At 39.1% G+C, this 21,906-nt stretch overlaps 1 protein-coding gene across 1 annotated transcript; it reads left to right on the top strand.

The window, feature by feature from the left end:
• The first annotated feature begins 12,634 nt into the window (after window positions 1–12,634).
• On the top strand, window positions 12,635–13,624 carry LOC141602092 (uncharacterized). The gene has a single exon (XM_074422404.1). It carries the CDS (start codon window positions 12,635–12,637, stop codon window positions 13,622–13,624), a length of 990 nt encoding a protein of 329 aa, XP_074278505.1.
• Window positions 13,625–21,906: the final 8,282 nt, after the last annotated feature.

The following is a 21,906-nucleotide window of genomic DNA, read 5'->3' as shown; positions in this document are numbered from 1 at the left end:
CTTACATGAGAGTGTTTAAGTCACAACTCAATACAAGGCTTAGAGCCATGAAAATCCGAAATAAATTCCAAGTGAATTGTTAGATATCAAAGCTTGACTGGTGGCAAAGGGTTTTGCACTAGTTAAAATGCTTAAGTCTATTTGGATCTTCTTAGGGATTGTATTTCATTATGATGATATACATATAGCAAGTGAATCTAAAACCCACTTCTTCAATTAGAAGGAATGTATTCAATACATGTCTTGGGTTTTGTAGATTCTTGCGATCCTAAGATAATGTGAAACTTAAGAGAGGGTCTTAAGTAGGACATCCATGAGTTGGAATCACTGTTTTGATCATGTTATAAAACTTTTCTCGATAAGTGGAGAAGTTGCGTTTATACATGGAGTTTAGTGGGAGTTACGGAAATTCTAATTTGTCTTATATGAAGATGACATATTGATTATTGGGAATGATTTAAGACTAGGAGAAAAATAATACATCTAAATATCCGGATTTATGGAGATAAATCAACATGATATTAATGTCAAATAAGGAGTCTTATGTTGATAAGGTTCATGACTAGTTCAATCGAATTGAACATATTTGATTGATTCTATTTGATTCCGCTGCCGAATCAATTAAATAGGAAATGATGTATAACACTTCATATACTTTGAGTATGATGAATTGTTTCAAATCGAATTTAAGTAATAGTTACCAAGTAAGCCATAAAGATTACCCTTAAGTGTTTGCAGAAGCATTAAGGATGTAATGCAAAGTGTTTTTGATGCAATTTTGTGTAAGGGTGTTACACAAGTGACAATTGACAATTGATATTGCGCATGGTTTCCGACAAAACCATAATCAAAACACATTAGGATGGTTAAGATACCATTGTGGCTATGTTATTTAAGAAATAGATTTTCTAGAATCGTTCTAGGAAATAAAGAACAATGAGAAATATTTACAACGGAAATTGAGTACACTTGCAATCATGAGATGTGCAAGAAGGATGAGTCCCGCACACTGTGAAAACAGTGGGAGCCATTCTAAGGCTAGAGGGCCGATGTCTTGATTGGATCACGACACGTAATCAGAAAGTTTTGTAATGCAAATGTAAACATTACAAAGGAAAACGAGTATGTAGTAAGGTTAAGTAAGGTACAAGAAGTTGATAAAACCTACTAACCAAAGCCTTCTCATAGGCTTAACATGATGAGTCATGTCATTTCAGTTAAATTGAGATGAACAACTACATACAAGATCTAAATTGGATCATAGAATATCAAGTAGTAATCAAGTATTGACTACTCATATAATAATCACATTTGTCGTTCGAGTTTTTAAAATCTAAAAACTCCTTTTATACCTTGTTGCATCCAAACGGGTTATGGAGACAATATTGAACTCCGTTAAAGTGAACCCGGATTAACATTGTATTCGCCTATAGTCACTTGTATGAGGTGACGTCTCGAAGTGACTAGAGTGTGATGCGATTGATGGCAAGTTCAAGTGCCATAGAGTCATGTGAGATGACTAGTCGATCACATAGGCAGACTGTTAGGAACACTTTGTCGGGCCCTATGACCGCTTATAGAGTTCTGGCAAATTTATATAGCCTGGTCGTGGCGAGAGCTACTATAGTATTCTAATGAGTCGATTCTTTTGACTAAAGACTGTTCGCCTAAGGTGGCACAGTTTCAGATTAACTTTGATTTGTGTTACTATGACCTTCGTAAATGGGATCAAATGGGCATATTTTGGGTTATGATGGCTGTGGCTAGTCGAAGGGAATAAGTGCGATAGGAATTGTCCACCCCTTTGTCAGGGTTAAAACATTATCTCAGGGCCACTCGAGGAGTAATGAACTGGAAATGCGTGGCCACGCTCGGAAGATATCTATGGTAGATAAATCCGGTCAATCAGTTATTCTCCAGATCGAGGAAACCACTCTCGATATGATCACTTGCAAGTACGACCTGAAAGACACCTTGCATTGAGTGGGAGATAGTAATAGGACAAGAGAATCGGTGACGCACACTTGTCGAGGACAAGTGGGAGATTGTTGGAATATGTGTCCTCCGACAATAATGCGATCACAACTGACAATCATGATGATCACATGTTTAAATCTCATTTTGAGAATACATGTGGGATGTAATATTTTACAGTCAACGGGTCCACACTTATCGGTAATGATTGGGTGCTTAGAGTTTGACATTACTGTCGTGCGACGGTGGTGATCAGTTGATCCCCTTAGGTCATACCTATAGGGAAATACTCTTAATTGATTATTTAATTAATCGTATGCCGATACGAGTTAATTAAATTGCTTAAAATTGACGGATGATTTTGTGAGTAAAGTTAACGTGTCTTATTGTAATTTGATTAAATGAGATACGGTCTAAGTAATCGAATTGTTTTATTACTTAGATAAAATTATTGTTTACGAAACAATTGAAATTGAATGAATAATTTATTATAAATACAAGACGTTGTAATTTATAATTTGATAAACCGTTTTGGCACATGTAATTACGAATTACGAGTCGATTTTGTATATGACATATTTTATGAGTATGTTGATTTTTAATATGTTAAAAATACATTACAATTTCATATGTCAAGTAACATGTCACATATGTTACAATTGACAAATGACAAAAATAAAATGGACCTCCCATTTTATTTAAGGGTGCCGAAAAATGGAGGGATTGTTGGGTTGATATTGTGTTTTTTATCTTAGTGGAAAACATAATGATAAAAGACTACCTCTAGCCATGCATGCCTACTCTTGCCTTGAGAAGACCAAGACCATGCATTGGCTCCCCAATAAAGACCCCCCCCCCCAACCGGTTTTCCTATGGGTGTGCAACCATATGGATTTCTCCATTATTCATTCTTTTCACCTATTTTTTCCTAGAGTAAGAAAATTATATACTCTCTACAATTTGTAAAAATTCTAGAGAAATAAAAACCACAAAATCTCCTCCTCTTGGACCGAAATATTTCAAGAGAACAAATAAATTTTTGTGTCAATTTTTAAGTAGACTAATCTTAATACTAGATCATATTATTTTAGTCTTTAAGATGTATTCCTTGGGTATTCACTTTTGGGAGAGATTCTATACTTGAATCTATGTTCATCCATTATTCGAAAGCTCAAGAACTAACAAGAAGGAGATCTTGTTGGTGCCCATATGATGACCGAAATTTAGATGGTGAGAAATTGATTTTCTTATCTCTTCTTATTTAGTTTGCATGCATAAGATTTGTATTTAATTTTATGACTAAATTAAATTGTAACATATATGAATATGTTGTATAATGAGATATGGATTTCTAACACTTTTTACCAAAAGTATTGGGCTATTGTTAAGAATGATGTTATTAAAGGATCTATCAATATCCTAAATTTCGGTACTGTGCTTAAGGATTTCAATAAAACCTTTATTGTTCTTATTCCGAAAAATTATTGCCCGGAGAGAGTTGGGGATTTTCGGCCGATTAGCCTCTGCAATGTTATTATGAAAGTCGTCACAAAGTGCATTGCTAATAGATTAAAAGGGGTTATGGATGATCTTGTTAGTCCTTTTCAAAGTGCTTTTGTCCCAAATAGAAGTATTGCAGATAATATTGTCATTGCCCAAGAAATTCTCCACACCATAAATCACAGGAGTTATGGCAAGATGGGTATGATGTCTTTAAAGGCGAATATGAGTAAAGCCTATGATCGGCTAAACTGGAATTTCATTAGAGGGGTGCTCTCTTACTTAAATCTGTCGGGCTCTATGGTTCAGCATATTATGAGTACTATTGAATCTGTTTGTGGGATTAGGCAAGGTGATCCTTTATCCCCCTATATTTTCGCGCTTTGCACGGAAGTCTTATCCCAAATGATTCTCTATGCCCAGGATAGCAATCTCATTAAGGGTATCAAAATTTGCAAGAACGGGCCGGAAATCTCTCATTTATTGTTCGCGGATGATTCTCTTTTGTTTATCCGTGGTGACTATGAGAATTTGGATTTTCTAATGAATATTATCGATGAATTGTAACACCCCCGTACACCAGAACGCCTTACCAAGGACCATTCCAGTATATGACGGTGTCACCATCTCGATTTCCCGAGGAGGTAGATCAAATTAGACAATATAAGAACAATATTATATCATTAGAACATCTATTACATTACCATTCTATTCAAGTTCCCTAAAGTACAATTCAATTACAACACCTGTGATTCTACATCTCTAGACTAGTAGCGTGATGACTCGATCCCTCCAATCCTAGCAGCAGTAATCAACAATACCTGCTAAACCAACTGCTCACCATCCCCGAATGGATCACCGCAGATACCACAACACAACACGGGGTCAGTACTGACTAATCAAATATAAGATAAAACAATAAAGTAAATAGCTGATCATCCACTATCCCACACTCATCACCTCGTACCAATACCGACTACACCCGAAGTGTGTAGCCCTGCCAGATTACCCATCGCAACAGGTAATCCTCGCCGCCAGTGGGTGACCGCAGCCCATCCCCACCTAGTCCAGCTCCTCAACGAGCGACTAACAGTCCCTGTCCCTTAATGTGCACATCCCCTCCCGTGGCGGGTTCCACGGAGGGCGAACTAGGGTGTGGAGCCACTCCCGCAAGTGACTCCACCACAATCTCAATCACAACATCGCAGCTGACACATGACAACGTCATCATTACCACAACCACTATACTCCGATGATCAGCGGATAGCCATGAATCACAATACAATCATAAATTCAATTCAATTAACAGTAGACTGAGTAGGGAGACCCTACCTCATTGCAAAGCATGAAAGACTTCCAACTACAGCCGCGCACGACTCCAATAAGCACCCTAACAATAATAACCATGTCCTATTACACGACTATACTCAAAGAATCAATCAAAAGGACACAAGGCAAAAACTACCTAACCTTGCACATCGGTGACGACATAAACAACCACCACCCACGTCCTCCCTGCTCCGCGAATCCCAACATTCCCATGGTAGGGTTTTAAGCTAATCCCTTTTAGGTTTGAGGCTATGGAGTGATAGAGTAGGGAGATGTTCTAGGGTTAGAGAAAGAGAAACTGTCGAGGAAATGAGAAAATAGAGATGAATCTCGCGAACACGCATTTATAATAACACGTCGACAGCAGTCATACTCGGTCGAGTATAGGAATACTCGGCCGAGTAGACTCCACTCGGTCGAGTATTGGTGATACTCGGCCGAGTGGCCTCCGCTAGGTCGAGTGACTGACTTATACGCCCCCTATTACCAGTCTGATCCCTCACCCAATCATCCCTAAGGTCTGGTTGGTCAACAAGATCGGTCAACAGCGTTCCTACAATTCCCAAGTATTACAATCTTCCCCCCTTAAAAGAACTTCGTCCCCGAAGTTCAGCCCGTACGATACAAAGGTACCATGGCCTTAACCACCTACCCAAAGGTATATAACTTCACACTATCCATCAATTATCATCAGCCATCTTATTCAACAACAAGCCGTCTTATTCAACAACAAGCCATCTTATTCAACAACAATCGCTTACCCCGCTACCTTCCCAAACAATGCTACTCACAACTTACACATATACATACGGAGATTATTCAAAACGGCATTCAACTCTATACTTACACAAGTATGCAATTGAAATGCTTTACACAATGTAAGAAAACCATACACCCTTGTAACTACTACGTTCCATACGTTTATATTAAATATACAATTGCAAAGCGACACACCATTGTAAAGTACAGAAGTACACAATCACCACATTCCGAACACGTATACCAATTATCATCAATTGAATCGACTCTTCACATTACTTGACACTCTTGCGCCCTAAAATTTTCATATTACTTGCATCCAACATAGATGTAGCATAAAGAAAACATAATTGTAATTCAGTAATCCCGAATGTGAGCGTACCTAACATACATATGATTCCCAATATCTCGTAAAATTAAATACTTACACATGAAGAAGATACATTTTTCATAAATACAATACTTGTCATAAAACTTAGTTGAGACATCATAGTATAACCTCCGAATACAACATAGCTATCGCTTCAAGAAACATGAACATAAATTCCGAATGTTAACTACATACATGAAATTCCAAAATCATAGGTATAACTAAACACATATCAAAATCATAGGTATAACTAAACACATATTTTACATAATTAATTACTTAATACCGCGACATTACTCTTCCCCTCTTAAAGGAACTTCGTCCCCGAAGTTCACCAGTAATCATTTTCCCAAACCCAACGCTAAAACGTACCACATGACGGTGACATTACTTATAAACTCATGTAGCTCAACTTGTTTTACGACATTACACTTTAATGACTTATAAAAACCAAATACTTCAACAACCAACATATATATTCTTATAGCGACAGTTAACATCTAGAATAACTGAAAAAAAAACAGGTCTATACTTACCCTCATTGAAACAATTATCATTGTAACCAAACATATACATGCGTATAAAAATTTCTCACCGTGAGCACGTGATATGAGTAAAGTATTACCTTCATATAATTAAATATCTAGGGTATCTCCCCCCTCCCTTAGAATAACTAACCTGTTTTATACCACAAAACATTCATAAATTTATAGCCGATACCAACACTCACAAATCCATGATACCATAATGATCCATCTGTAGGACGTTATCTACTAAAACATAGTAACCAAGTATCTAACAAGCTTTGTCACACAATTATCACGTAATTATGAAAGTTTCACAACAAACGGTCAATGTCCCTCTGAAGTCGCAATAATCGGCCGAGTATGAAAGGCTACTCGGTCGAGTATGCTCTACTCGGTCGAATATAGGAATACTCGGCCGAGTAAGCTCTACTCGGTCGAGTAGTAATCTATACTCGGTCGAGTGATGCCGCCTGAGAGCGTTTTGTCGATATCACTTGGCTATCACTACAACCTGCAACAATTCTGCAACAATACTTCACAATGGTTTACCACATGACTAATTCCTACCTGAAGTGACATGAAACACGTCTCCAAACGTTAACCAAGTAACGGCCTTATGGCCTAATACAATCATCCAACAGAAGACACCAAATACTGAAAGCAACGTCTAAAGAAGAGGCAATAAATCCGACACAACAAAACAAGTTCATCACCACTAAATAAGTTTAACATCTAAGAAATCAACTAAACATCATCCAAGATCAGCAATGAGGACCCTCCTCCATGTCATCACCACCGCCAGCGCCAGAAGTACCTGCACCTGAACTCCCTGCACCTGGAAAACCTGCTGCTGCTGAGTAGTCCCCTCCCAGCTGACTCCCGGAGTTGGCTCCCCACGGTCCCGCGAGGTAGCCGAACTCGGTCTCCTCTGGAGGTCTCCAGAAACTCGGGTCCACCCCATAACTGTGGAACACTCTCGTATCCACTCCCGGTCCTCTCCACCATACAAAGTGTGCCAAATCGGTCCGATGCCCCGATTAAGGGTCATCTCATGAAGGTTGCGGAGCACCAAAGTAGAAGAGATCCGCTCGGCCCACTCGCGAGGCCGCATCCTAGGGTCATGCACTTTGTAGGGTACGGCGAGTGCGATAAGGGTGGTAAGGGTAAGAGTCGGGGCGAGTAAGAGGTCTCAGACACAACCGGGTCTACCCTAGGCTGCCTAACTCCACGACGCTCCCTAGGTGGGGGAGGTGCCTGCTGCTGTCCCTCATGTACGGTGACGGGCTCAGGTAAGTCTAGGAAGATCCGCGGGTCGATCAGGTAGGACTGGGGCTCAGGTCTAGGGATGCCACAAGGCTCCCACTCAGCCAAATGATCAACAACAGGGAGATGAGCTGGGTCCGGAAGCACCATCCACATAGTTCCCCTCACTCTCCAAGCATACGACCCATCATCCATCTTCCTCAACCATCGGTTCTGACGCCAGTACTGGGCGTCCATGGTGGGTACAACCTCAACATACTCATTCCCCTCAGGAGGTGGGGCCTCAAAGTCGGTCGATCGGCCGAGCTAGGCGGGTCACTATGGCCCCGCAAGCAATAAATCGGGTCTCAGACTGTGCCATGCGCTCCAAACTAGAGCACACTATACCAGGAGCACTGTAGTAAAACGGTTTCCGGCGATGGAGGTTAAGGTAAGACATAAGGAGCATGACTTCGTGAGAATTGAGCTTACTCACATCATCTCTCGAGTAAAGTAGACAGGTCAACATCCTCAGAAACATACGAAGGGAAACGTGCTGGATATCATTAATCAACATGGCACTGACGGTAGGGGCGGGTCTGCCAGTCAAATACGGAAGGTACTGAGGTGCGCCACTGTTCTTGGCCACGTCACTAAGGTAGTCATCATCCTCGGCCTCTAAACCCAAATGGTCAGCCAACTCATCAAGGGTAAGCTCATGATCCTCGTTCATGAGACGAAAAGAGACGGTCTTGCCCTTCCTATCATAAACAAAAGAGCTCAAAAACTCTAAGGTCAAGTGGGGGTATGATTTCTTTCTCAAGTGATACAACCCCTCCATGCCCAAAATCTTGAAAATGTGAACTATGTCCTCTTGAATCCCCAAAGTCTCAAGTATACTAGGGTTGACACATCGGGTGGGGCGAAAAGGACGGCGCATAAGAGCCACAAAAGCCTTACGATGATCGAAGTTAGCGAAAATTACCGATGGATGTGCCTCCACCGGCGGTACTACCGGTCCACTGCTACATTGCCCAGCCTCGAGTTGGACATTCGCGCGAGGTCTCTTGTTGGGTAAACCTCTAGTTTTCACCATACTGCAAGAAAATCATTTTTAACAAAGGATTGACACTTGAAAGTTCTTAACACAACGGACGGACTGTTTCACTTGTATATCGATTTTGTAATAAGCTTTGTGAGATAACTATCAGAAATCACCATGTATTTACAATTCACATAGTTCCAAGTTTCAAATCGCCTCAAATCAGGAAATACTCATCAACAATAAGAAGAATTTCGTTTTTGTTAACCCTAGAATTCAGAAATTGAATTTTTCCTCATGAAATCAATCAACCAAAATATACACAAGTTTTATATGTGGTTGAATTCGAAAATCAATAAGTTTAAGACTAAATTTTGGTCGTTTTGAACAAGCAATCGAAATATATATATGTATATAGCATGCTAATACACAATGTCTTTGAAAACAAATAAGGGATTGAGTTTAAATCTTACCTTAAACCGATTTAGGACAAGCAAGAATAAGTGTGACACCAAGATGTTACCCAAAAGCTTGAGAAAAGAAGAGTATGGAGTTTTAGAGAGAAGGAAAGATGAAGATGGGAGGCGGAAATAAGAGAGAAAGGCACGAAATTAGGGTTTTTGTATAACCCGTAAATAGCCTACTACAGCAATACTCGGTCGAGTGTTATGAATACTCGGCCGAGTGTTCACTACTCGGTCGAGTGTTTAGGATACTCGGCCGAGTGTGCATTACTCGGTCGAGTATTATTATTACTCGGTCGAGTTTTAGAGACCAGAATCGATTATTATTCTAACAAAATGGGTACTCGGTTATGTAGCTTGATACTCGGCCGAATTTGGTCTACTCGGTCGAGTACTCGCATCTACTCGATCGAATAATATTGTTCGAGATAAAGAAGGAGTCGTAACTTTTCACTGTTCCTGCAAAATCAAATAATATTGTTCGGAGTTCCGGGATTCCGGCTCGTCACAGTTAAAACTGATTCCTACTACTTAAACACATAACAATACGTACATCCGTATATTCATCTCCAAACAATCATCACTTCTACCTTCAACCCTCACTATACCAAGAAACTATTTTACTGTACCCATATAGCATATGTCACAATCTAATTACGGTAACTATCAGGTTTAGCTCTATATCACATCATTTCTACTTCTGCTAATCACCAGACATACCTTATTCACATTTGGAACACAATAATTTCACACCTAACCCATTCAACATAAAACAAATTGATTAATTTGTCACTGATCACACATTGCAACAATTCCGTATTCACTTCCACTTTCCTACACATCCAACTAACACATACCCCTCTAGTAGAAGATACTCACACAATAGATGCACACAACACACAACACTTAGCAATCCATAACTCACACTATCTACCCTTTTCCCGTGTCTGGCTTAAGTCCGATGGGGCCATGATTTTGAAATGAGGGCGCCTACTCACCCAAAATCTAGCATCGGCTGGGGCTCCCAACGTACATACACCAGGTTCATTTTAATTGACACCCTATGTTCATTATTTTCGTTATTTCAGGTTCCAAAATCGTCGGCTTTGATACCACTTTGTAACACCCCCGTACACCAGAACGCCTTACCAAGGACCATTCCAGTATATGACGGTGTCACCATCTCGGTTTCCCGAGGAGGTAGATCAAATTAGACAATATAAGAACAATATTATATCATTAGAACATCTATTACATTACCATTCTATTCAAGTTCCCTAAAGTACAATTCAATTACAACACCTGTGATTCTACATCTCTAGACTAGTAGCGTGATGACTCGATCCCTCCAATCCTAGCAGCAGTAATCAACAATACCTGCTAAACCAAATGCTCACCATCCTCGAATGGATCACCGCAGATACCACAACACAACACGGGGTCAGTACTGACTAATCAAATATAAGATAAAACAATAAAGTAAATAGCTGATCATCCACTATCCCACACTCATCACCTCGTACCAATACCGACTACACCCGAAGTGTGTAGCCCTGCCAGATTACCCATCGCAACAGGTAATCCTCGCCGCCAGTGGGTGACCGCAGCCCATCCCCACCTAGTCCAGCTCCTCAACGAGCGACTAACAGTCCCTGTCCCTTAATGTGCACATCCCCTCCCGTGGCGGGTTCCACGGAGGGCGAACTAGGGTGTGGAGCCACTCCCGCAAGTGACTCCACCACAATCTCAATCACAACATCGCAGCTGACACATGACAACGTCATCATTACCACAACCACTATACTCCGATGATCAGCGGATAGCCATGAATCACAATACAATCATAAATTCAATTCAATTAACAGTAGACTGAGTAGGGAGACCCTACCTCATTGCAAAGCATGAAAGACTTCCAACTACAGCCATTTACTCCAATAAGCACCCTAACAATAATAACCATGTCCTATTACACGACTATACTCAAAGAATCAATCAAAAGGACACAAGGCAGCAACTTACCTAACCTTGCACATCGGTGACGACATAAACAACCACCACCCACGTCCTCCTTGCTCCGCGAATCCCAACATTCCCATGTTAGGGTTTTAAGCTAATCCCTTTTAGGTTTGAGGCTATGGAGTGATAGAGTAGGGAGATGTTCTAGGGTTAGAGAAAGAGAAACTGTCGAGGAAATGAGAAAATAGAGATGAATCTCGCGAACACGCATTTATAATAACACGTCGACAGCAGTCATACTCGGTCGAGTATAGGAATACTCGGCCGAGTAGACTCCACTCGGTCGAGTATTGGTGATACTCGGCCGAGTGGCCTCCGCTAGGTCGAGTGACTGACTTATACGCCCCCTATTACCAGTCTGATCCCTCACCCAATCATCCCTAAGGTCTGTTTGGTCAACAAGATCGGTCAACAGCGTTCCTACAATTCCCAAGTATTACATGAATATTATTCTGCCTTTGGACAATGCCTCAATAAAGATAAGTCCTCTATTCTTTTCAGTCCAAATTGCTCACTTATGACGGTCAAGAAGTGCCTGACTGAGTTTAAATTTGCTCCTAAGCATGATCTTGGCAACTATCTTGGCCTACTTACGAGTATTGGGTCTTCAAAAAGGGAGTTATTTAAATTTCTTGTTGACAAGACTAAGCGAAGGCTATCCTCCTGGAATAACATTCTTCTCTCTTCGGCTGGTAAATTGACTCTCATTCGTTCCGTTCTCTCTTCACTATCCCTTTTCTTTCTATCGGTATTTCGCATACCGGTAAGTGTAACATCAAAGCTTCAATCCTTGATGGTGTATTTTTGGTGGAGTGGAACTAGAACTAATAAGTCTATTCATTGGTGCAGTAAAGAATTCCTTAGTAGGCCTATGGGAGAAGGGGGTCTTGGACTTCGCAACATTGGATGTTTTAACCAAGCTCTTCTGGCCAAGTCCGCTTGGCGAATCTTATGTGTTCCAGGAAGCCTTATTAGCAAAGTTATTAGTCCCAAGCTTGGTGTTCAAGATGATATTTTATTTCAAAACCGTTGGAAGGCTACCCATGCGTCATCATGGGCTCTAAAAAGCCTTGTCTAGGGCTCCGATCTTATCTATAACAATATTGCTTGGACCATTGGATCCTCTTCTCGCCTTAATGTTTGGAAGAGTAAATGGATTGAGGGCTATAGTCTTCATGATCTGTGTGGGGATTCTATTGATGTTGCCACTGATTCCACGCTTCTGGTTAGTGAGCTTCACGATAATCATAGAAGATGGGATCTCTCTTCTCTTGGCTTCGATCCGGGGGAGGGAATTACAAAGAAAATCCTCGCAACTTATATCCCGTGTCAACCCTCAGATGACTCCTTCTACTGAAATTTCTCTAAACATGGTGTTTACACAGTTAAGTCGGGATACTATGTTGCCGCTATGGCCTTATCTAATGGACTAACCTCGAATGTTGATCGCTCTAGAATGTCTACACCAATTGTGGCCTTCTGCAAATCAAAGCTCTGGAAGCTGCCTATTTCTAACAAACTAAAGGTGTTTCTGTGGAAATTTATGGCTAAAGCGCTTCTAGTGGGCTCTGAATTCCTCAAACGACAAATGAATTGGCGCTCCTCCTGTTCTCTTTGTGATGAATCATCTCCTTGTGTGGAATCTATTTCTCACCTCTTCAGATATTGTAGCTTTGCAAAGGCTCTATGGTTTGGTTGTCCTTTAGGACTTAGAATCACGGGAGGGGTGGACATTGATGCTAGGGTGTGGGTCATAAACTGGGTTACTTATTTCTTAATTGGCCCAGATCCTAACTCCCTCCTCCTTCCCCTTATTGCTACCCTCTGGAGAATTTGGTGTTGTAGGAATGAGATGGTCTTTAAAAACCGTCGCCCTTGGCCTTTGAGTGCTCTCAATTCTATTCTCGGTGACATCCAATGCATGAATGAGGTTGTGTGTAGTAAGGATGCTAGCCTCCTTAGAGCGCCTTTGTTGGACTCCTCTCCAGTTTTTGAATTAGATAAGAGAATTAGAAACTCCTTCCCCTATTGGATTGTTGGTGGACCTGGGTGTGGCAATGTTTGCACTATCAAGTGTGATGCTGCCTGGAGGGCCGATAGAAGTTCTGGCATGGGGTGGTGCTTATTGGATGGCAATGGGGCCTTAAGGAATACTGCTCACGCTCGCTCGTTTGCATCTTCTGCCCTGCATGCCGAAGGACATGCAGCTATCATGGCACTCAAATGGGCCTTGGACGAAGGATGCCTTCATGTTAGACTTGTTACAGATTGCCTTATCTTGGTTATGCAAGTTGCTGAAGCGGAGAAGGCGATTGCATCTGTTAAGTGCATTATCGATGATTTAAAGTCTATTGCGTCTTGTTTTCATTGTTGCTCTCTTAGTTTCTGTCCTGGGGGGTGAATAGGATAACTCATAATCTTGCCCAAGAAGCGCTTTTGTAAGCTATGCTATTTGTTGCTGTAAAAAAAAAAAAAAAAAAAAAAAAAAAAAAAAAAAAAAAAACGTACTGTCTCATAATATGCATATGCTAATGCTGATTATTGTTTACGTGTTCTGATATTCTTGTCTGGTTGACTTAAAACACTTTATTGTCTATGTGAGTATGTGACTTCCTGAAATTTTTAGCAGGACCATATAAAGTTGTACATTATAAGATTCTCTAGGTATTTGTTAAACACTTTGTAATAAACTATGACGATCAATCTTGCATTTTCATAGCACGTTCTATCTAGGAATACAAGCATTTTCTTAATCATACGATATGATCTAAAAACTACTATGGCATGAGTTGTCATCACAACAACATAGCTCTTCAGCGATTCTAGGAAATATTGTTGGTGTACTAATTATAGAATTAGTAGGTCTCCCTTGTGACGGGTCGGATCTTACGACGGGTATTTTGTCAGTGGAAATGGGTAGAGGGGACAAGGTGGGCACCCACCCCATGTGCTCCTTCTCTCACCCCCTATGGGTTTTTTGTGAGACAATATGGTACCCGTCTCTTGTTTGTGACGGATACCCTCCGTCACAAATAAGAATTTGCGTTATAGAATCTATACAAGTATAGACGGTTATAAGATACAAATATAAAAATATTGTATTGCATTTTGAAAAATAGTTCTTAGGCCACGAAATCATGGCCCATACAATAACATATAATGTCCCACCAACAAGACAATAATCATGGGAACCGTGGTGTCTAAGGCTAGGGGCAGCCATTGGCAGCGGAACCGGGCCTCCAGTTTTGCCCATTGAATTTAAAGGCTTTATTGATGAAATTCAATACAAATCACGACATATAATACACTTGTCATTCATGTTTAATGCCTCATTTTTTTCTGATGCACCGGACCTCCATTTACTTTAAGACGCCCCTACATGGGAATAAGGTTATTGATAGTTGGACTCACCTCCATAGCACACGGATGGTTATTGATAGTATAAGTTTTAGAGAGAATTAGATTTTAATCCCCTTTGAAAGTAAATTTTTTAAAATTATTCCCTTTTGAAATTTTTTTGCTAAACTTTCTTCCATAAGTTGCATATTTTGCTAAAATTGCTCCAAATCCCACTTTAAGTATAACTTATTTCGTCTGTTTTTGAACTTATTCAGCTTGTGGCTTAGTCAAGCTATACTTTGAAAGGTATAACTATGTAGACAAATGTAGGGGCAGTTCAAAAACAGATGATATAAGTCAACTTAAATTAGAGTTTTGAAGCAATTTTAGGAAAAAATGCAATTTAAGGGAGTAATTTTAGCAAAAAATGCAACTTAAAGGAGTAATTTTGAAAAACAATTTTAAAGGGAGTCATTTTAAAAAAGTTGGTTTCAAAAGGGAGTAAAATCTAATTTACTCTAAGTTTTATAATCTAAATTAACATAGTATGTTCTCGTCTTATAATGAACATGTATAAACTGAATACACAAGCGATAAAAGAGATCATTACTTACCTCCAGCCATTGCTTTAATTAATTGATCCGTCTTAGTAAATAACCCGATTTCTAAATCCCCAGATCTGACTTGATTTCCAAACACTCAGCCTCATATTTTAGATGTTGTATTTTCTAAATGAGGTAGGCTTGGCGAACCTTTATCAGAATACATGTATTCTCTTTATGTAGACTAATACGAAAGTTAAGAGCATCCGTTAATTCGCGAAAGCAATACAATACCTGTGAACTAATTTGATCACCAATTCTGGAATACCCGGTAAGTCCGAAGCTTTATGCGATATTAATGGCAACAATGGAAACAACAACAACAATGCCGAACAGAACCATTTGCAATAATGAATAACAAAGATGAACAACAATATTGTGATTACGAACGAATGAACACAATAACGGATCAGACCTGATCTGGCCACGAACAAAATGCGATGAACAGTGTCGTGAATAGTGTCGTGAACAGTAACGTGAACAATAATTTTTTTTGGTGTTTTTGATTTTTTTGAACAACGAAAATAAAAGGTATATATGACCAATCTAGATCTATAGATCATTCATTGGTGATTCTTTTTGCAAGACCTATTGCTAGACAATCGAGTTAATGCTTGAACGCGTCATACAAGAATTACGGTTGGAACGAAAAACGTCGATCCGAATCTAACAATTGCAAACTGCAAAGTACTGGTTTTCTTATTAATCACTCAATGTGTAAAAATACAGCATCGTCTATCTCGCCTTATATAGGCTTAATAGAACCGAAAAAAAGACCTTAAATAACCAGCCAAACACTACGCAAAATCTGACCATCAATAAGAAGCGTATCACAACAGTTTAATGCATTTAATAACGACACTGGTTTTAGAATCACCCTTATCAACGGTTGTTAGATAACCGTTATCAGTTTAAGAAAACGGCGTTTCGAATACCGTTACTAAATTAACACCAGCAACGGTTTTTTATACCCGTTGTAATGTTATAGCTACGGGTTTCTTGTAATCGTTATCATTTTCAATTATGAAAGAACGGTTCCTCTGTACCCATTGTTATTTATCATTTACTGGTTAAAAATAACCGTTATATACTTTTTCCAATGTTTAATATTCAACCGATCCATGTATGTTAAATAATGAACCGTTGCATGCATTATTTTGTTTGACCATTATTACTATCCGTCCATTATTATATTCACACATGCATACATATTTTCCTATAAATATCACTTATAATGTGATCAATTAACCATATTCACCAAATCAAAGTTCAATTAATAATAGCCTATAATTTAGTTTAAAATATTACACTTCGATCACCATGTCGTCGTCTTCTACACCCGCGGAATCACAATCAAATACCCGCTATATCCATCTTATTACCTGTATTATACACAACCTTCCAATCCAATATGATGACAATGGTAAGACTTTTTCGAGAAGTTTTACTTGGATGAGAGATATGCTTCGTCAAGGTGGTTATACGAACGTTAAAAAGCTCCACCAAGCTTGGACTAAAGTTCATGGTTTTCTTGGTTACGCAATGATCGAGTTTGAAGGTTTTGGGAAGAAGCTGGAATCTTTTCGTCAAGCGAGAAAACTCCAGGCAAGATACGAGGATCATGATGCTAAAAAGAAAAATTATTATACGGATGATGTGTTACAAGCGTAATATTTATGGATTGCAACCGATTGTGACATTAATCTATTAAGAACATATCGACACTATATTGACACAGTGCCTCGTTCATGGGAGGCGGAACAAGTGTCTCCTAATAATCCACATATTGAATTCCCAATATTTATCTCAATCGCAGGGGAATTAAAAGAAGATTATGTTGATTAATTATTATTATAATTCTAATTAATGTTGTTAAAACCGCGCGTCTTTTAATTTCTTGTTATGTATGTGTTTTTCTTGAATATATGCGTGGTAGTGTATTTTATTTTCTAAATATTTATTGCAAGTTACGTAGGTTTAAAATATTTGTTAATAAGTCAACTTTTACATTAAATTAATTACCAACGGTTTTGAAAAAAATTATAAATGTGACTATAAATGTTAAAGCATCCTTTACTAACATTCATTAATCATATCTTAATATTTCATCCCCATTACACAAATTTGAAACAACATGGCAATGAACCCTAATTTTATCAACAACGAAGAATGACTTACCCAAACGATTGCAGATGATGGGAAGGTTCTCGTCGGGCTTCCCGCCGATCAACACCTATTAATCAAAGCATCCCTTGAACATCAACGAAATTATTGGATTAAGAGGCATGAAGCAGTCCGGCTTGTCAACCAAGCCTCATCATCATCATCATCTTCATACCCTCGTCAGCCTATTACTCGCAATTTGGCTGCAACGAGAGATATGTTGAGTTGTACTCTTCCAACCTTATCTCCACATGCAAGTCGTGTCCTTGCATATATTCAATCTGTTATTGCAAAATATGAAGCCAATGACATGGAAGTTAGCGGTATACCAGAGTGGCATAATTAGTGGTAGGTTGAGAAGCGCTTTTTACTCTTAACCGGGGTTGTTCCGGCTTATTGTACATCTTTTGCTTTCTGATAAATGTTGTATTGTATTTGGTTTAAAATTAAATGAAATGATCATTTTGAAAGTGTTGAGCTATGCTTGTTTGATTTGCTTCCATTTTTTGAACTTCATAGATCAGTCAGTAATCAAGATCAAGATTGTTGCTACATAATACTCATCAACAACGGTTCACCTACAACGGTTGTCAATTGGTTCATCAACAACGGTTCACCGTTCACCTGCAACCGTTGTCAATTGGTTCATTAACAACGGTTCACCTACAACTACAACCGTTGTAAATTTTTTCATTAACAACGGTTCACCTATAACCGTTGTCAATCGTGATTTTCTAACTTCAACATGCACCGTTTATTAATTGTTTGACCATACGACTCAATATATTAAAAAAATAAATACATGTAAGATATGACCATACGACTCAATATATTAAAAATAATTAATTATTTGACCATACAGTATTTTTTAAGCCGTGGCTAATATTTCTCATTATTCTTGATTTGAGCAATGCACAGACTGTTCAGTTATTTTTTATTGAATCGACGTTGCATTATTGGTGGGTCAACACTGCATTATTGGTGGGTGATTGTATAATTTTAATTTTGTTCCAAAATTATGGTCGTTAATCAAGGTAAAAATATTATGAGTCCATGGGTGCAGAGGGATCGTAAGTTGTCAGAAGAAGCATAAAATAAAAGATTAAGGGAATTGCATCATCAACCGAGCTATACTGAAAGCGAGAAGAAAATGGATGCGTTACGAGAAAGGTTAAAGGAACAATGTCCTTTCCATTTCATTAAGTTCCCCTCTTAACATATAATTCTTGAAGGTACAGATGAGAATTCATCGGCTTTCGAAGTTGGTTCTTCTGAGGATTTTATGGTGGGATATATATTACCCAGATGCGATTGGTATGTATCTAGCGTGAGTGAAGCAACAAAAGCTTGGCGTCAATGGTGGTTTAGGTCATCGAAAGTGATGTCGGATTTGGAGGAAAAGGCCAGAGTTGAAATAGACTCCTACACCATCATTAATGGGAAGAGATATTGTCCATGACGTAGTGTATTTTGGGTTATTTGATTAATGTATGTTTATTAATTGCTCATTGGGTTGTATTTAGGAAACTAATTGAGGAAAGAAGATTTTAATATATGCATTAATTACATTGGGTTGTGTATAATTTAGTCTTGAATTTCCATTTTCCCCCACTTGCTATCCCAGTTGCCTAATTGAGGAAAGAAGTTTGTACTAACTTAATATGGAGTATCAAATATGGAAGATGCTTTTGTTTTTGCTGGAAAAACTTGAGACAATGAAAAATAAATGACAACGGTTACACACCAACCAATGTATTATAATGAAAACAATTACGGGTTTATAGTAAGCCGTGGTCATATTGCAAAATACAGAAGACGGTTTCGCTTAACCCGTGTTTATTAGTTTCAATTAAATAATTCTTCAACCAACACACATGCAAACCTTCTCCTCACTCACTTAAAACCCTAGAACACTGAGTTTCCCTAGAACCACTACTATTCTCCGTCGCCGTCGCCGCCGTCTTCGTCATCGCCGTCGCCATCCCTATTTCCTCTGTCATCCCCTCCGTCATCGCCATACCGGGACCGGCTTCTCCTCACTGAAGAAGTAATAATAAACCCTACTCCTTCGTCTCATTAACTTAATGTCTTTATTTTCTTTTTTAGTTGTGATATTATCCCCTAATTATCTTAGGTTTATTGTGTGTTAAACAACACCTATTATTTTAAGTATATTGTGTGTTAAACAACACCTATATTTTTTAGGTATACTGTGTGGGGTCTTGGAGAACGGATGGTCCGGTCATAGTCCACCAACGATCGGCTTCCTTCACTAAGAAATAAGAAGCAAGCTTCACCTTATCTTGTTCTTCAACATCATAAAGAGATAAATTATTTTCTATGTCGGAACCACTCGGAGAGCTCAATAGGGTTCACCTCACCACCATAGGTCCTAGCCTTATTTCTTGCTAGTTGACTTGCAATCCAAGCAAAACATCCTTGACGATCCACCACTTGTGGAGCGGGATTGGCTTGAACATTGACATTTTGTTGATTTTGAAGAATTTGAGTAATGGCTTCCAAGATAATATTCTCCACATTGTTTGGTCGCACCATCTTCTCAAAACAACAAAATTCAATCACGTTAGAACCTAACATAGAGCATACACAAGAAGACTACCAACTTAGGTCCTTAATTCTACCCATCTCTCATTCATTATTCAAGGTCAAGTTTAAAATTTATGTTGGGGTGCACATGTGTGCGTCGGGAGCATTAATGCTCTGATACCAACTGTGAACCCCCGCGATAAAACCACATAACGTTAACAAATAAACGGCGGAAAATACGGGTTTTCAAAAACTTTTTAAGTTCAAAGCACGAAATTCACTTGACAAAAATAAAATAGAGTGCGATAAGTGTAAGTTTAAGTTTTACGATCCAAAGAAACGTTTTGGGGAAAATATATCCCACGAATACGTACAAATAAAAGAGGTGAGTCTAATAGATAACTAAATAAGGTCCAGGGTAAGAACTCGCTAGCTCACACGGTCTCCCCCACTTAAGCTTCGTCACAAACTTGTCAATCATATAAATATGAAAGCCACAGTCAGTGGGGAGTAACTCAGGGTTCTCCCATCCACAATATGTCAAAATACAAGTAAACAAGCACTTAATTAAACATATTGATGATACAACATATTTGAACGATAAAGAATAAGGGGATATAAATGAAAGTCACGATGAGATAGGCATAATACATACATAATGAAATAGGCATGATACATTAAAATAAATATGCATACAAGAAAGTGGAATGGCTAAATCAACCAATTTCATATTGACTCGACTCAACAAGTGTAAGACATATATTTAGTATGAACTCACAAGACAACCACCTAGACTTCAACCTCTTGGTAGGACGATGATAATAATACGGTCCTAGTCTAAACCTGGATCCAGACTCTCGGGATGGACGTCACCCGATTCGACAAACGATATACCAATCGTATCCGAGACTCGAAACATGGCACACATATCCGTAACCAAAGGTCGAGTAACCTTAAATCGGAAACATGGCACACATAGCTATAACCAAAGGTCCGAAGAAAGGCGGAAGGATAACCCAATCCGGAAACATGGCACACATATCCATAACCAAAGGTCTGAAAGGGTAAATAAGGAATGGCAAGTAGTCACACAATGTAAAACGTCATACTTGAGTCACAAATAAGAGTAAAAATGATTATATAAACATAACGTAAATAATTCATTTGAAGCATATATGAGTATAAGAAGGAAATAAGAATCAGGTATTCCTTGCCGGTGTGGGCACCGGCTGCCGGCCCACCGGCACATGGTACATGCCAAGTCAAAACAAAGCCAAAATGCTCAATGTGTGTTCTCTTCCGGTCCACCGACTGCCGGTCCACCTGCTATGGTAAACACGCTCAAGAATGCTTAATGTGTGTTCTCTGCCGGTCCACCGGCAGGAAACACACCCCATTATAAATGACACCAGAAATTCATACACTCACTACCGCCGGCTACCGGCCCACCGGCAGGGACATACATCTTAATATATGAACTTAGCAAAATCATAAGGGACTCTCTGCCGGTTGGTGGAGCGGCTGCCGGCCCACCGGCAGAGACATACTAAGGCTATTTTCCCAATTTTTCCAACTCAGAATTACAAGGCGACGCTGCCGGTTAGGGAGGCTGGCTGCCGGCCCACCGGCAGGGACTCAATGCACACGAAAACCCAACAAATAACCATCCAAAGTTTTCCAAATTCAACCATCTTAAATCCGATCATCTTATACTTCTCTAATATGATGAATACTTGGAAAAACTACCACATTCAAGATGAAACTAGCATATAGGGATGATTATGAATCTTTAATACAAGACCTAATCATGTAATTATGAGGGAATTTCATTAATACAGTCTCATATTTTACCATATTATAACAAGACATGAAATTACACCTTAAACATATGAGAAATATCATACAAGTATTCTACCCAACACTAAATCACCACAAATCATGAAAGACACCAAATTTAACATTCATATGAGTCTAATACTACACAAGTCACACAATTTTAACATAAAATTCGAGTAACCCATCACCGTTACCT

This window comes from Silene latifolia, chromosome 9, assembly GCF_048544455.1.
Source record: "Silene latifolia isolate original U9 population chromosome 9, ASM4854445v1, whole genome shotgun sequence".
Taxonomy (NCBI): domain Eukaryota; kingdom Viridiplantae; phylum Streptophyta; class Magnoliopsida; order Caryophyllales; family Caryophyllaceae; genus Silene; species Silene latifolia.
The sequence above is the reverse complement of the archived record's forward strand: the minus strand, read 5'-3'. Positions and strand labels throughout refer to the sequence as shown.

Bases quoted from the DNA above. Each gene is read 5' to 3' on its own strand.
- LOC141602092 (XM_074422404.1), top strand. From the start codon at position 12,635: ATGGCCTTATCTAATGGACTAACCTCGAATGTTGATCGCTCTAGAATG.